This window comes from Ictidomys tridecemlineatus, chromosome 1 (genome assembly GCF_052094955.1).
Source record: "Ictidomys tridecemlineatus isolate mIctTri1 chromosome 1, mIctTri1.hap1, whole genome shotgun sequence".
NCBI lineage: Eukaryota > Metazoa > Chordata > Mammalia > Rodentia > Sciuridae > Ictidomys > Ictidomys tridecemlineatus.
This window is the reverse complement of record NC_135477.1, coordinates 84296912-84311092: the sequence shown is the minus strand read 5'-3', so window position 1 is coordinate 84311092 and position 14181 is coordinate 84296912. Positions and strand designations below refer to the sequence as shown.

General features: G+C 35.6%; 1 protein-coding gene across 6 annotated transcripts in view; it reads right to left on the bottom strand.

The window, feature by feature from the left end:
- Window positions 1-14181, bottom strand: part of Gfm2 (GTP dependent ribosome recycling factor mitochondrial 2) — a 63300-nt gene that overhangs the window by 16465 nt on the left and 32654 nt on the right. For all 6 annotated transcript variants that reach the window (XM_078043458.1, XM_078043466.1, XM_005328950.5 and 3 more), the window contains 5 exons: window positions 9772-9848; window positions 7452-7590; window positions 5041-5220; window positions 4623-4738; window positions 302-484 (listed from right to left, as the gene is read on the bottom strand). In XM_078043458.1, coding sequence (XP_077899584.1) covers window positions 302-484; window positions 4623-4738; window positions 5041-5220; window positions 7452-7590; window positions 9772-9848 — 695 coding nt within the window. The remainder of the gene's footprint in view (window positions 1-301; window positions 485-4622; window positions 4739-5040; window positions 5221-7451; window positions 7591-9771; window positions 9849-14181) is intronic.

The window sequence follows — 14181 nt, the reverse complement described above, 5'->3', positions numbered from 1 at the left end:
GTAGTAATTCAGGGGTTCTTTCTAAAGTCCTATCCATTTCTTTTTCTTTCTTTTTTTTTTTTTAAGGTAAAGCATTCTTTTTTTTTTTTAACCTTTATTTTATTTATTTATTTTTATGTGGTGCTGAGGATCGAACCCAGTGCCTCACACGTGCTAGGCAAGCGCTCTACCACTGAGCCCCAGCCCCAGCCCCAGTCCTACCCAGTTCTGATGGTTGAAACTTAACAAGCATTCTCTAAATCAAAGTACTGTTTTTTTTTTACTTGGTGAACACATCTATATTTTTTTTAAAAGTACTTACCATAATTTCTGCTAAGGGAACAAATGCAATAACAACTTTGTTGTCCTGGCGAGTCTGGATTTCTTGAATGTTCCCTCTCCTTTGTGCTAAATCTGCCAGGACAGGGCTGAGGTATTCTCTAATCACTGTAACCTCAAGATTCATCAGGGGCTCTAAAACTTGCTTGTCGGCTTTCTTCAGAGCCTAAAGAGATTAAGGAATGTTAACCCCTCTTTCATAAACTGGAAATCAAGTTTCTGCTAAAGAAGAAAGGAAGATTCATAAAAAATGAAATATTGCTCATACTCTTAAACCAAGGGCTCTAGCAAACCTGCCTGCTTTAACTCTCTATCCATAGAGATCATGTTTTATAAGTCAAGGACTTCAGTATTTGCTTATACATACTAGTAGCCACATGCCAGAGAGGGCAATCAAGGAGGGCAAATAAAGGAGAGCTTAAAAAAGCAATACAAGAAATTTAACACAGATAATAGAAACATTATCATTTTAAATGATCCCTTTCTTGTATAACACTTTGTTCAGAATCTTAAGACTTCAAAGGCCAACCCAGGCATAGTGGTGCATGCCTGTAATCCCAGTGGCTTGGGATAGTGAGGCTGAAGGATCTTAAGTTCAAAGCCAGCCTAAGCAAATCAGTGAGAACCTGTCTAAATAAAATACAAAATAGGGCTGGGGTATGTGGCTCAGTGGTCAAGTGCCCCTGAGTTCAATCCCTGGTACCAAAAAAAAAAATAAAAAAAGACTTCAAAGATCAAGAAGAACAAGCACATAAAGAAAAAACATGGAAAATGAAAATGTCTTTCAGGGGCTGTAGCTAAGTGGTAGAGCACTTGCCTTGCACACCTGAGGCACTGGGTTTGAGCCTCAGTACCACATAAAGAAAATGTCCTTCAGGATAAAAGGATGTAGCAGGAAAAAGTGAAAAGAAGAAATAGGTTAAAACTAAAGACAACTCTATAACTAAAGGGGACATACTGTGCCCATGAAACTCTTCTCAGTTCTCTTTCTCCTTCAGAGTCTTTTCCTTAACAGTATTACCTAATTGCAGAACTTAAAAGCACCTTCTGCACAGCTTCCACAAAAATACTTGCCAGTACACAGTCTGCTCCAGTGGCCAGCTTTGGAATAGTGTCTGAAGCTTCTCCATGTACCCCAAACTCAGGTCATTTTCTTCTCTAAATACTCCTCTGCTTGTCCCTGTTTCTTTTTTGTTTTTTGATACTGGGGATTGAACCCAAGGGTGCTTAACAGCTGAGCCATATCCCCAGACCTTTCTTTTACTTTATTTAGAGACAGGGTCTTGCTGAGTTGCTTAGGGCCTCACTAAATTGCTGAGTTTGGCTTTGAACTTGTGATCCTCCTTCCTCAGCCTCTTGAGCCATTGGGATTACAGTATGCAGCTTGTCCATTTCTGCTGATGACATCACCAGATTCCTGATCAACTGGACATGCTTTTTTTTTTTTTTTTTTTTTTAATTTGGTACTGGGCATTGAACTCAGGACACTTAACCACTAAGCCACATCACCAGGCCTTTTTTTGTATTTTATTTAGAGACAGGGTTTCACTGAGTTGCTTACCACCTTCACTAAGTTGTTGAAGCTTGCTTTGAACTTGTGATCCTCCTGTCTTAGCCAACCAAGCCACCAGGATTACAGGTGTGCACCATAGCCCCCACTGGACATGCATCTTCTACTTCCTTTTCCCAGTAAGCTGTTAACAATTCCTTTCCCATTGCTGGTATCCTAATTCACACCTCATCTACTTCCTGACCTAGATAATCTCTTCCTTATTTCAATCCCTTCTGTACTCTAATTATAATTCTATCTTCAAACATATTATTCACAACTATTCTCAGAAGAGAGTTCAAACTCCTTAATACAGCATATAAAGGTTTCTCTACAGTGACCTCATTTTACTTTTCCAACACTGTGTTTGCACTACTCCTCCCTTCATCTGTTACATTACCTAAAGGAATGCTTTTCTCTCTGTCTGAAATCCCCTCTGTGTCCAAATCCTTCCAAATCAACATTGCTCAGATACTATGTTCTTTCTAAAAAGTCTCCTTAATTCTCTCCTCCTCAGTTTTTATGGTATTCAACCTATTATAATACTTTGGCTATCTGGCATACTTATTTCCCTTACTAAATCACAAGTTCCTTTGGATGGAGAAATAATAAAATTGTCCTATTTGTGTCTTCATGACCAGTGAACTATAAGCACACTATAGATGGCTCAATAACTATGAAGCACCATTAACTTCTCATAAGCAGTCTTTTACTAGAAGATTAACATGGTAGGAAAACTTCAATAGAAAGATTTCTCTAGTTAATAAATTACATCTAAATGTATGCTCTATAAATTAATTCTCATTTTCCAGTATAAAAAGGCTAATCAGAAATACTTGAATCTCTTTTTTTAAAAACATATTACATTTTAAAGGACAATATAATAGGGTTAATTTAGGAACATGCATCTTTTTAATTACTGTTATTTCAGTATTAATTTAAGGAGAACTTTAAAATTTACTTGAAGATAAATGTTCTCAACAATAAAATCATGACTGCAAGTGATATTTCTTACTCTTAAGTGAACAATATTTAGTCTTGCCAGGTGCGGTAGCACACACCTGTAATCCCAGTGGCCCAGGAGGCTGAGGCTGAGCCAGCCTCAGCAACATAGCAAGGCCCTGAGCAACTTAGTGAGACCATATCTCTAAATAAAATATTTTAAAAAGGGCTAGGGATATAACTCAGTGGTTAAGTATGGCTGGGTTCAATCCCTGGTGACACCCTCCAAAAAAAGAAAAAAAAAAATTTCTAAGCATAGCTTTTTCTTTTTAAAATCAAAAAGCTTTTTAAGGCATGAATTGATGTGAACATACACTATATACAAAGATATGAAAAATTGTACTCTGTATGTGTAATGAGAACAGTAAAGAATTCCACTGTCGTGTATTTAAAAAATATATAAAATCAGTAAAACAAATAAATATTTAAAAAAGAATGGCTTAGCTTTGTAATAACTAAACCATTATTTGTTCATTTTGTTGCCTTTTAAGAACAGATTTTAAGGAGGATGTTTTTTCTAGAATTAGAATGGTTTACAAAGTGACTGAAATAGTGAAGAACTAAGCTTGAAAACCAGATGATGTTGCCTCTTATTTCTATTGACATTCTTAATGAAAATAAGAATACATATTCAAAATTGAATAAAATGTAAAATGTCAAAAAAAAAAAAAAGCTTTTTAAGAAGTATGAATTTAGGGTATAGGGGTGTTACTCAATGGTAAAGTATATGCTTATTAGCAAGCATGAGGCCCTGGGTTCAATCCCCAAATCAAAAAATACCCCACAAATTTGAACTCATGAAAAAAAAACAGTAAGCTCAGCCTTCTTAAGTCAGGAACTTGGAGTGTTTATAAGTATGGACGCAAATAAAACTGTACAGAGAACCTGGTGCAGTGGTGCACACCTGTAATCCCAGTGGCTTAGGAGCCTGAGGCAAGAAAATCACAAGGTCAAAACCAGCCTCACCAACTTGCTGAGGCCCTAAGCAATTCAGCGAGACCCTGTCTCAAAATAAAAAGGGCTGGGGATACGGCCCAGTGGTTAAACACCCTTGGGTTCAATCCCCAGTACCAAATATAAAAAACACAGAAAATGAGGTCTGAAAAACAGTCAACTTTTAGAATGAACACACAAGATCAGCATTCAGTACACCACACTCCTATTGATCCAGCTCTGGTGGGTCACTGAGGCAAGACGAAGAGGATCTGTAACACTCAAGGACATTGCTCCAGATAACCATACCAAGGCCACAGGCTTGATGCTTTAAGAAGGGAACACATCCTAAATGTGTTATTCAGTAGGACTTTTCTGGTTTCTTGATGAGAGCAATCTAATTTGAATAAACATGAACTGTAAAATTGGAGGGAATCAATATTGATCTTCAGTGTCCTTTGGATTATCATCCAAACTGAATTAACCCCACATCTGTCCTCTATACAAACCTACCAACCAGCTTGTCTCTAAAGGCTCATATCAGGGATGGAAAAGCACAGAATGCCACTTAAGGAAATTTATCTCTTTCCCAAAAATCAAGAGAATATTTTAATTCCAATCTGTGTTACTGGTAATTTCTAAGCTCCTCTTTCAAATAAAACTTATGATTTAGAAACCAAAAATTCTCCATAACAACACCTATTAACTTTAAGACTCAGAGGAAAGAACAGAAGGGCAGGTTCTGTAAGCACAGCTGCCAGCCAGATCAGTGGTACACTAAGTAATCAAGTTAAAGCAAAAGGATTAAGACAGTCTATACCTTCTGTACACATCTTGAAACACAGGCAGAAATCATAGTTGTGGAGGTACCAGGATGAATTACCAGCAAATGTAAAGTAATTACCACATCTTGAATGGGGGATCCAAGCAATGGTCCTATACAAAGAGGGAAAACTGTATTAGTACTCCATATGTAGTGAGGAGGAACAGAAGTGCAAAGAAACAGAAAACACTAGTGAAATTAGGAAAAAACTAAAATAATCTAACAGAAGCAATGATTAGGAGGCTGGGAGTATAATTCAGTGGTACCTTATATACTTAGCATGTGCAAGACCCTGGTTACATCCCCAGCACCAGAAAGAGAAGTGAAAAAAATAAATAAAAGAAAGAAAAAAGAAAAAGGATGACTAAATGGTCAGGTGGAATACTATATGCTTACCTTCACTGAAGTATCTTACCTTGAAGGCATGCACTGTGAATTCCATTTTCAATGGCCTCTTGGGAGGCCTTCAAAAGGTCTTCACTGACACTTTCACCATACTCAATCACTGGCACAACAGATGGCTTTTCAGTTGGCCTTGCCTCTAGTTCTACAGTCACAAGATGCCGTTTGTCTCCTAAAATTCTATCTAAGGTATCTAAAAACAAATTGAACATGATCTCAGAGAATTGTTCTGGAAAGGTATTAAGGTGTTATAATTGGCAGAATTACAATCAGTAAGCTCACAGTCTCAAAGAAGATAAAGTAGGAGAGATTTAATAATGGTACTAAATACCATAAATACTATTAAAAAATAATGATCTGGGTAAATAGTTCTACCAGATACAAAGCCTCTTCTTCCATATTTACCACCGTTAAAAACCTGCTCTGAACCACCTGCTAATAATGCCTTAGTGCGAAAATATGTTGAGGCACATGATATTATACTTTCAAACTTCCCAAATATCTTTTGAGATAGAAATTCTTTAAATTAAAAGCATTTATTAAAATGTAATAATGAAATGATAAAAAATTAAAGAATGCAAAAGGCTAGCTAATGAAAACTTTTAATACTGCCTACCTATAAACTGTTCAATATCATATATTCTTTCATCAATATTTTATGTACTTATTGTTTATGATTTCCTTCCCCAAAAAATAAGTAAAAATGTTTTTTATAAAACTAAAAACAGCTATTACCAAACTCAACCAACAGCTATTACAAAACTCAACAGCCAACAGCTATTACCAAACTCAAATATTTAACTAAAACAAAAACTATGAGGTATTTAAGTGAATCATGTAGCACAGTGACCCAAGCTCGAAATCATAATGTAATATGCTCCCACCACTAGTTTTTTGAACATTTCTTCTTCCCATATCACAATGTTCCACTGCCTGCTTATTTTTGATAGTAACTTGCTCCTTATTAATACTTCCTACCCCTTTTTATTTCACAAAAAAAATAAATAAATTTTGTATTTCCCATCTGTTAATTCCAATATCCAAAGTCTTAGCAGGTCTGACTGACGTTTTGTTATTTTTACTGCCCTTTTTTTTTTTTCCTCATTGAGCTTTTTCTCAGTTTCATGATTTAAAAAAAAAAAAAAAAGGAAAGAAAATCTGAGTTTATAGTCCTTTATCTGTGGGAATTTGAGGCCTGGGTTGAAGACCTACCATTCTCTGGAGAGGTTTTTTTGATTTTTCCCTGGGATGCTACCAAACAATGAACACTTAACACTAAATTCCTTTCGGAGTTTTTAGGTCATATTGATACTGTAAATTAGACTAAAAAGCCATATCAGAAGCCTATAATTAAAAATTCTCAAAAATTTTGCGGCTATCTTCAGAGACAACCATGTTTCCTTGCTCTATGCTCTTGTGGACATTTTTCATTGTTAACTCTTTCTATCAGGATGTGATTCTCCACTGTTGGGTTACAGATGATAACAGATTCGATATCTGTTTCCTCTTCCTTTTGGTCTCTGGAAATTTGTTACATTCTAACTAGGTCAGACATTCTAAGGGTATTATTTGTTTGTTCCAGGTATACAGTCCAAAAACAGAACTCTTGCATCATTTGTTCCTATAGTTTAATTTTTTAAACTTTAGTGAAATACAATCACCTAGACATTTCATTATTAATTTATTTATTGTAACTAGGGATTAAACTCAGAGGTGCTTTAGCACGCTAACCCTTTTTATTTTTTATTTTGAGACAGGGTTTCACAAAGTTGCTGATGCTGCCCTTGAACTTTTGATCTTTCTGCCTCAACCTCCTGAATAGCTGGGATTATAAGAGTCACCACCATGCCCAGCCTTCACAAATTATTGAGGTACTTAAAAGTACCTGGTTATACTGAACATCTTTTTTCTACATTATTTCACAAACCTATGTTTTCCCTTGGGGTTGAGTAGCAATAATAATTTTGTTATTTTGCTTAAAGGAACTAATCTGAAATTATATGTAGAAAAGCCATGAGTTCTCACATTTCAGATGAAAAATATAAAAACTATACTTTCTCAAGAATATTATCAGTAAAAGATTTCCATATTTATTAAAGTAGAATTGACTTTCCCTTCACTTTTAGAGTAAAAATAACACACTGACTTCAAATTCTTATACTTGTTTGGTGCTGAAGATTGGGATAAGCCACCCATTTCACTGCCTTATCATACCCTATGACCACTGAACAGCACATCAGTTTGATGAGTGGCTCATCCAGTAGATGTTGTCTATGGTAATGACACAGGACAGTCTGTTTAAAACAAATGAAAAGATCTATATACATTAAAACTGTGGAAGACAGTAGTGACTATGAACCCTATATTAAGCAAGAGAAAGAGGAGAAAATAAAAGCATCAAGACCTAAATCTTTTATTTTTTACCTGTGGCACGAACTGAATTTAGGATGGTCTCTCGGTATGCCACCTGGAGAGGCCCTAGATAGGTCTCTAGGCCATATTCCCTCTTGATCCGGTCATGAATAATCTCAATATGTAATTCCCCCATACCACATAGGATAGTCTGGGATGACAAGGGAAAAAGGATATGTATTGTAAAATATTATATAAAAGTATGATTACTAATGTATTTAAGTAATTTTTCATCAATTATAAACTCAGTTTCCTTTGCAATTTCTTTAGTGGGGGGGCAGGCTCCTACATCAAAAGTTTTTTTACTTTTCTGACTAGAATAATAAATCAAATCACTTGGTTATTCTCTCCTTCCATGACAGTTCAATTATAATCTGAGTTGGTTGCATCTAACTAGAACTGCACTTCCTGACAACAAAGCTAAGCTCTAGTCAATGGAACATGAGTGCAAATAATATTTATAACTCCTGGACTATGCCTTTAAGAGGAGGGTAAAGCCCTTTTTCTAATCAATGAAGTAGGCAACTGTGCTGAAACTGGCTGAGGGCAATACCAAGTGAACAGAGAAGACAGCCTTCTCCCAAAACATTTTCCAACCATCCTAGGTACCTTACAGTTTTATGAACAGTCAAAACCTGCAAACTCATTTGAATCTTCATGTGACAGAGAAACTTTCACTTTTCTGAATTAATATTTTTTTGGGTCCTTGTTAGAACAACCAAACTGGCATCAAAATCAATGAAGTAATCATTTCTTCTCAACAATGAAAGTTACACATAAAGAAAGTCTTTTGTGAATAAGAAAAAACACATTGCAAGATGTATGTATTTGCTTTTGTTCATATGCCATTTGTGTACTACACCCAGAGAGACTTGGCCTTTGATCTTGGCTACTGGGAGGTAGCCTTTGGAAAGTCCTACCTTATAGAAATATCTCGTGGGTTAGCCCATCAGACAGTCTAATAATGTGATTTATGATGTGGACTTTGGAATGAACCCATACTAACAACTCTACCTTTTAGAAAAACTAGAGACTAAACTATTAGCTCAAAACTATAGGAGGCCTAGACACTAAAGGTCAACCAGAAAGGCAGTATGTATCAAGTTCTAATAAAAATTCTGAACACACAATTCTTGGGTGAGCATCTTTGTTTGGCAATACTCAGCCAAAAGGATAACATGTTCCTGAGGATGAAGGATGAAGAACACTTTGCATTTAGAACCCTCCCAGACTCGCTCCATGTGTCTTCTTCCTTTGGCTGGTTCTAATTTGTATCCTTTCATTATAGTAAAACTGTAATCCAATTTTTTTTTTTTTTTTAAAAAGGACTGGTTGGTATATAATTGCTATTTTTTAATACAAAGTTAAAAAGCAAATTACTTAGGAAAAAAGCAAGTTGTGTATAAATACAAACAGAATGAGTAATATGTATTTGTACATATATATTTGGAAAAAATTATACTGTGCTGAATAATATAGCCCAGTTATAAAAGAGATACTTGGGAACAAAGAGTGGAAAGGCATTCATCAAGTTTCCACAGTGATTTCCTGTGTAAAATGGGATGAAGGGACAGAGAGGGGGACTTTAATTCTTTACTTCATACACTGCACATTATCTGCTATTTAAAAAAAAAAAAAATTATTTACCATCTTTTAGATAAACTGTTTTTTGAATAAAATTTTCTGTTTTAGTTACTGTTATTGTGGTCTTTAGGATCAATTTAAATGACCACTTCTTTTACCTGGTATGAGGGAACATGAAATATTCCATATTTTCTGGATTAAATCAATTTATTCTTTTTAAAGACAAATTTATAATATTTAAAGGAATTACCTCACATAAATTTTGCTCTGCCCTCCTAAAAAGAGGTGCAGAAAGTTATTTAATTTTTTCTTAATAAATCAGGAACACCTACTTTTCAGTGTCATATCAGCACCTACTTTAGAATCTATGTCCTCCCAAGTTATCAGACTGTATCTGACATTCCTATCCATTTTACATGTGCTAGTGTCATTAAAGCACCTTCCAGACCCCCTAGTAAAAAACTCTTAGTGTAAGAGGCTCAAGGCTTTGCCCTAAAAGTTAAACTTTACTTGAAATTTCACAGAATGCGGTTTGATGGAAGGTCAAAAAATGCAGTTTATACATAGGGAATTAAGGAGAATTTGTTTATTCAGCTTAATAATCAACATAAATAATCGGAATTTTATATTACAAATAAAAAAAGCTATTTTTTTCAGGAGCACAGATCAATCAACATTCTAGATACATGCACACATGTGCACACACACTCACTGAAGCACTTCTGGGGTTAAGTAATAATGTACATACTTGTCCAGAGTCAGGATCTAGCCTTACTTTCAAACTGGGATCTTCACGCTGAAGGCATTTCAATGCACGATCCAAATCTAGGGGATAAACAACTGTTATCTTTATATTGCATTTTTTTATATATAATTACTGTATGTTCTAATGGGGAAACTTGTTGAACAAGGGAATTTTCAAACTGCCAAAAATGTTTTGTAGAAAATAAACCAAAGAGATATAATAGTGAGGGAAGGCTATTTGACACTGGATAATCTGGGAAGGCATCTCCAGGATAATTTAAGTAAAGACAAAAAACAAAACAGCAAGCTATAAGCAAAATCTTTATGTAAAAAAAAAAGGGGGAGCTAGGGCTGTAGTTCAATGGTAAAGTGCTTGCCTCGCATGTGTGAGGCACTGGGTTCAATTCTCGGCACCACATAAAAATAAATAAAGATACTGTATGTTCATCTACAACTAAATAAATATTAAAAAAAAAAAGAAGAAGAATTCTAGATAGAGGGAATGGTGGTGCGAAGAATGATTTAATGTTTAAAAAAAGCAGCAAGAAGGCTGACAACCAAAGATATGTGGGTAAAATGAAGAGTAGTATCAGTGAAAGGAAGATGTGTGGCAGGAATCATATCATAAAAGGTCTTACAGACCACGGTGAGAAGTTTGGGTTTACACTATGAAGTCACTGGAAGCACTTAAAGGGGACACTTGACATTATCTGATTATATTTTACAAAGATCAATCTAGGAGCTGAAAAAAATGCAAAATGACTTCAGAAGAGTGGCAATAATAAGAACCTAGCAAAAAACAAAATTAAATCATGAATAACCAGATACTGATATGATCCCTCCATGATGATTTATCATAACCACAGGAGAAATATATTTATCATAACCACAGGAGAAATACTATCTGCATTAAACACGGTATCTAATGTGAAGTGATATTTTAATACAACCAATAATACAATTGATACTTCTTCTTTATAAAAGAACTTTATTTTCTTTATTTCTTTAAAGTATAGCTGAGACAAAAAAAAAAAAAAAACAAAAATAAAAAACTAAGCTACAGATTAATGAGCTAATCTATCAGTCACACATTCAAAGTGTTCTTGGGTATATAAAACAGGACTTCTAGACCTGTACTATATGAACAAAAGTCACTAGCCATTTGTATTATTAGTCTGAACTAGTAGATGCTGTAACAAATGTAAAATGCATACCAGTTTATAAAAATTAATACAAAAGAGAATGTAAAATATCAATACTTTTTTAAAATATTGGTTTCATATTGAAATGATAAAAATACAGATTGAATATCCCTTGTCTGAAATACTTGGAACCAGAAGAGTTAGATTTCAGAGTACTTTGGATTCTCAGGTTAGGGAAGCTCAATCTGTATTTGATATACTGGATTAAATGAAGTTTATTATTAAAACTAATATTTTATTCAGCTGTAAGAAATTTTGAGTTACATATGTGGATCATGTTAATTTCTTTTTTCAAATTTTTAGCTGTAGATGGACACAATAACTCTATTTTATTTATTTATTTTTATGTGGTGCTGAGAATCAAACCCAGTGCCTCACATATGCTAGGGAAGCCCTCTACCACTGAGCTACAACCTCACCCCATCTAGAAAATGCTTTTAGACCCTTGACACTGGAAAGTAGGACCTAAGGGCCAGCAACGCTGGCATCTCCTAGAGACTGAGGGAAATGCAGACTGAGGTTTAACCTACTGAGTCAGAGTCTACATTTTAACAAGAATCCCAAAGAGATGTGCATACACATTCAAGATTAAGAAGCATTATTTTAGATAATATTTTAAATACCTAGAGATACTCAATAACTATGTATGACTCTGGTTTTTGGAATGAAAAGGTAGTTTTAAACTTTATTATAAAATAAATTCATTCAAAAGTAGTTAAAAAGACTTACCCTCTGGAGGGCTTACTGTGATGAAAACATGGTATTATAACAAACGGTACTGAGTCCTATAACAAGACTATTGAGAAAATATAACAGGAGCACAGAAAAAGGAACATGTATATCTGCTTAAAATAAAGTTAGGGAGTCCCAGGGAGTCCCAGGAAGTCCCCGGCTCTCAGGGCCTAGGACTTTCCAGCCAATGCCCACTGATAAGACCTTCTTTGGACACAAAACTATTTCTCCTAAAGCAATTAAAGGTTTGGGTTCTTAGATATAAAATTGGCTGGAGCAACTTAACTGCAATCTTGAAACTTAAGTTCTGGTCCTTACACTACATTTGAAATTTAAAATTACTTTCATATATATTTAAAAGAATTCATACGTTATTTTCTTCAGGCAACCCATCCCTTAAACACCAGGTCAATCCTGAAATAACTAGGTGTGCCCACTTCGATGTAACAAGTGGCAGGATTCTTTTTTTTTTTTTAACTTATTTTTTTAGGTGTAGTTGGACACAATGCCTTTTTTAAATTTATTTATATGTGGTGCTGAAGATTGAATCCAGGGCCTCGCTCTACCACTGAGCCACAACCCCAGCCCAGCAGGATTCTTCATTACATGATCCTTCTCCATCAGAGTCCACACTACACCTACTGGCCTGAGGGCATTTTAAGGTACCAGGATAGTTGCTGCTATACCTGTCTTAATTTAAATGCTTTTCCTCACCACCTGGACAAAAAAGACCCAGTTTCCTTCTATATTTGGGGCTTTCTTAAATCTACACTTAGATTTTTTTCATGTGAACTACACCTGGGTAGGTGAGGAACTGAATCCCTTTCATGGCTTAGGATTTTCTCTTTCTTTTCCCACTGAATCCTCCAGAAGATATGGGAAGGAAATAAAGTTTTTATTTTTCTATATCCTATAAGTCCAGGGAAAAAAAACTAGAAGGTCTGTCCTTAGTCTAATACAGCAATTCACCGAGAGCTTGATAAAGAAGCACAACTTGATTTCAGACATAGAGAAAAAGTAAGCATTTTACAGGGAGATACATGCAGGGGTTACCATCCTAATGTGAAAATAGCCGAGCACATGTACAGTGGTACATTCTTGTAATTACAGCAACTCAGAAGGCTGAGGCAGAAGGATCTGAGGGAGGCCAGTTCAGGCAACTTAGTGAGACCCTGTCTCAAAATAAAAAGGGCTAGAATTTTCAAGTATATAATATATTGTTATTAACTCAGTAACTATGCTATACTAATGATGTCTTGAATTTATTCTTCTGTCTAACCAAAATTCTATACCCTTTGACCAACATCCTCCCCTGCTCTACCCTTGCCCAGCCCCTCGTAACCACATTCTGCTCTCTGTTTCCATGATGATCTCAGAGGATTTTAGATGAACCTATGAACTTTAAAGAATGAGATCACACAGTGTTTACAAACTTCAATCATAAGGGTGCCATCTCACAATTTTTCTTCACTTTTCTTTTTTTTTTTTTTGGTACCAGGGGCACTTAATCACTGAGCCACATCCTCAGCCCTTTTTTATATTTTATTTAAAGACAGGGTCTCACTGAGTTGCTTAGGGCCTCGCTAAGTTGCTGAGGGTGGCTTTGAACTCACAATCCTCCTGCCTCAGCCTCCAGAGCTGCTGGGATTACAGGCATGCGCAACTGCACCTGGCTTCCTAATATATTCCTTATTTTTGTCCTACAAACTAACTCATCATTATTTTTACTCAAAATTATTTTTAAAAGATTTCAAAAGAAAAAAATAAAAATAAAAAAAGCTGAGGATGTACAGCATCCCTGGATTCAATCCCCAATACCACAAAAAAACAAAACAAAAAAAAACAGCAATGCAAAAAGAACATAACATCTTTAGGAAATCAGATCTACTTTACCAAAGAAGCATAAGACATAAGCACTCACTTTATTTTTACTTTTGTTTGAGTGGAAAAAGAGGGTATAAAAAGGAGAAAGTTTTAGGAAATGAGGGCAGGCAAGAAGGCTATAGCAGAGACTGCTAGCCTTCCACTCCACTCTGTGGCTCCCTACTTAAGACCTTTATCAGTCTCCCTTGAGATCAGTGCTGGCCAATGACATATAAGAAATCTTTTTTTTTTTTTTTTTTTTTTTTTAAGAGAAAGTGAGAGGGAGTGAGAGAGAGGGGGAGAGAGAGAGAATTTTAATATTTATTTTTTAGTATTTGGCAGACACAACATCTTTGTTTGTATGTGGTGCTGAGGATTGAACCAGGGCCGCACACATGCCAGGTGAGCGCGCTACCAGTTGAGCCACACCCCCAACCCCATATAAGAAATCTTAAGAGGGAAGTGGGTATAGCTTGTTCCTCCCTCTTACTCTTTTCTGCTCTCAGAAGCTCCACAATGATATCCATGGCTCTACCAGCCACCATAGGAACTATGCATGCAGACAGTGGAGCAGAAAAACTGGAGCCCGAGTGCCCTGGGGATTTGTGGAGCAATCC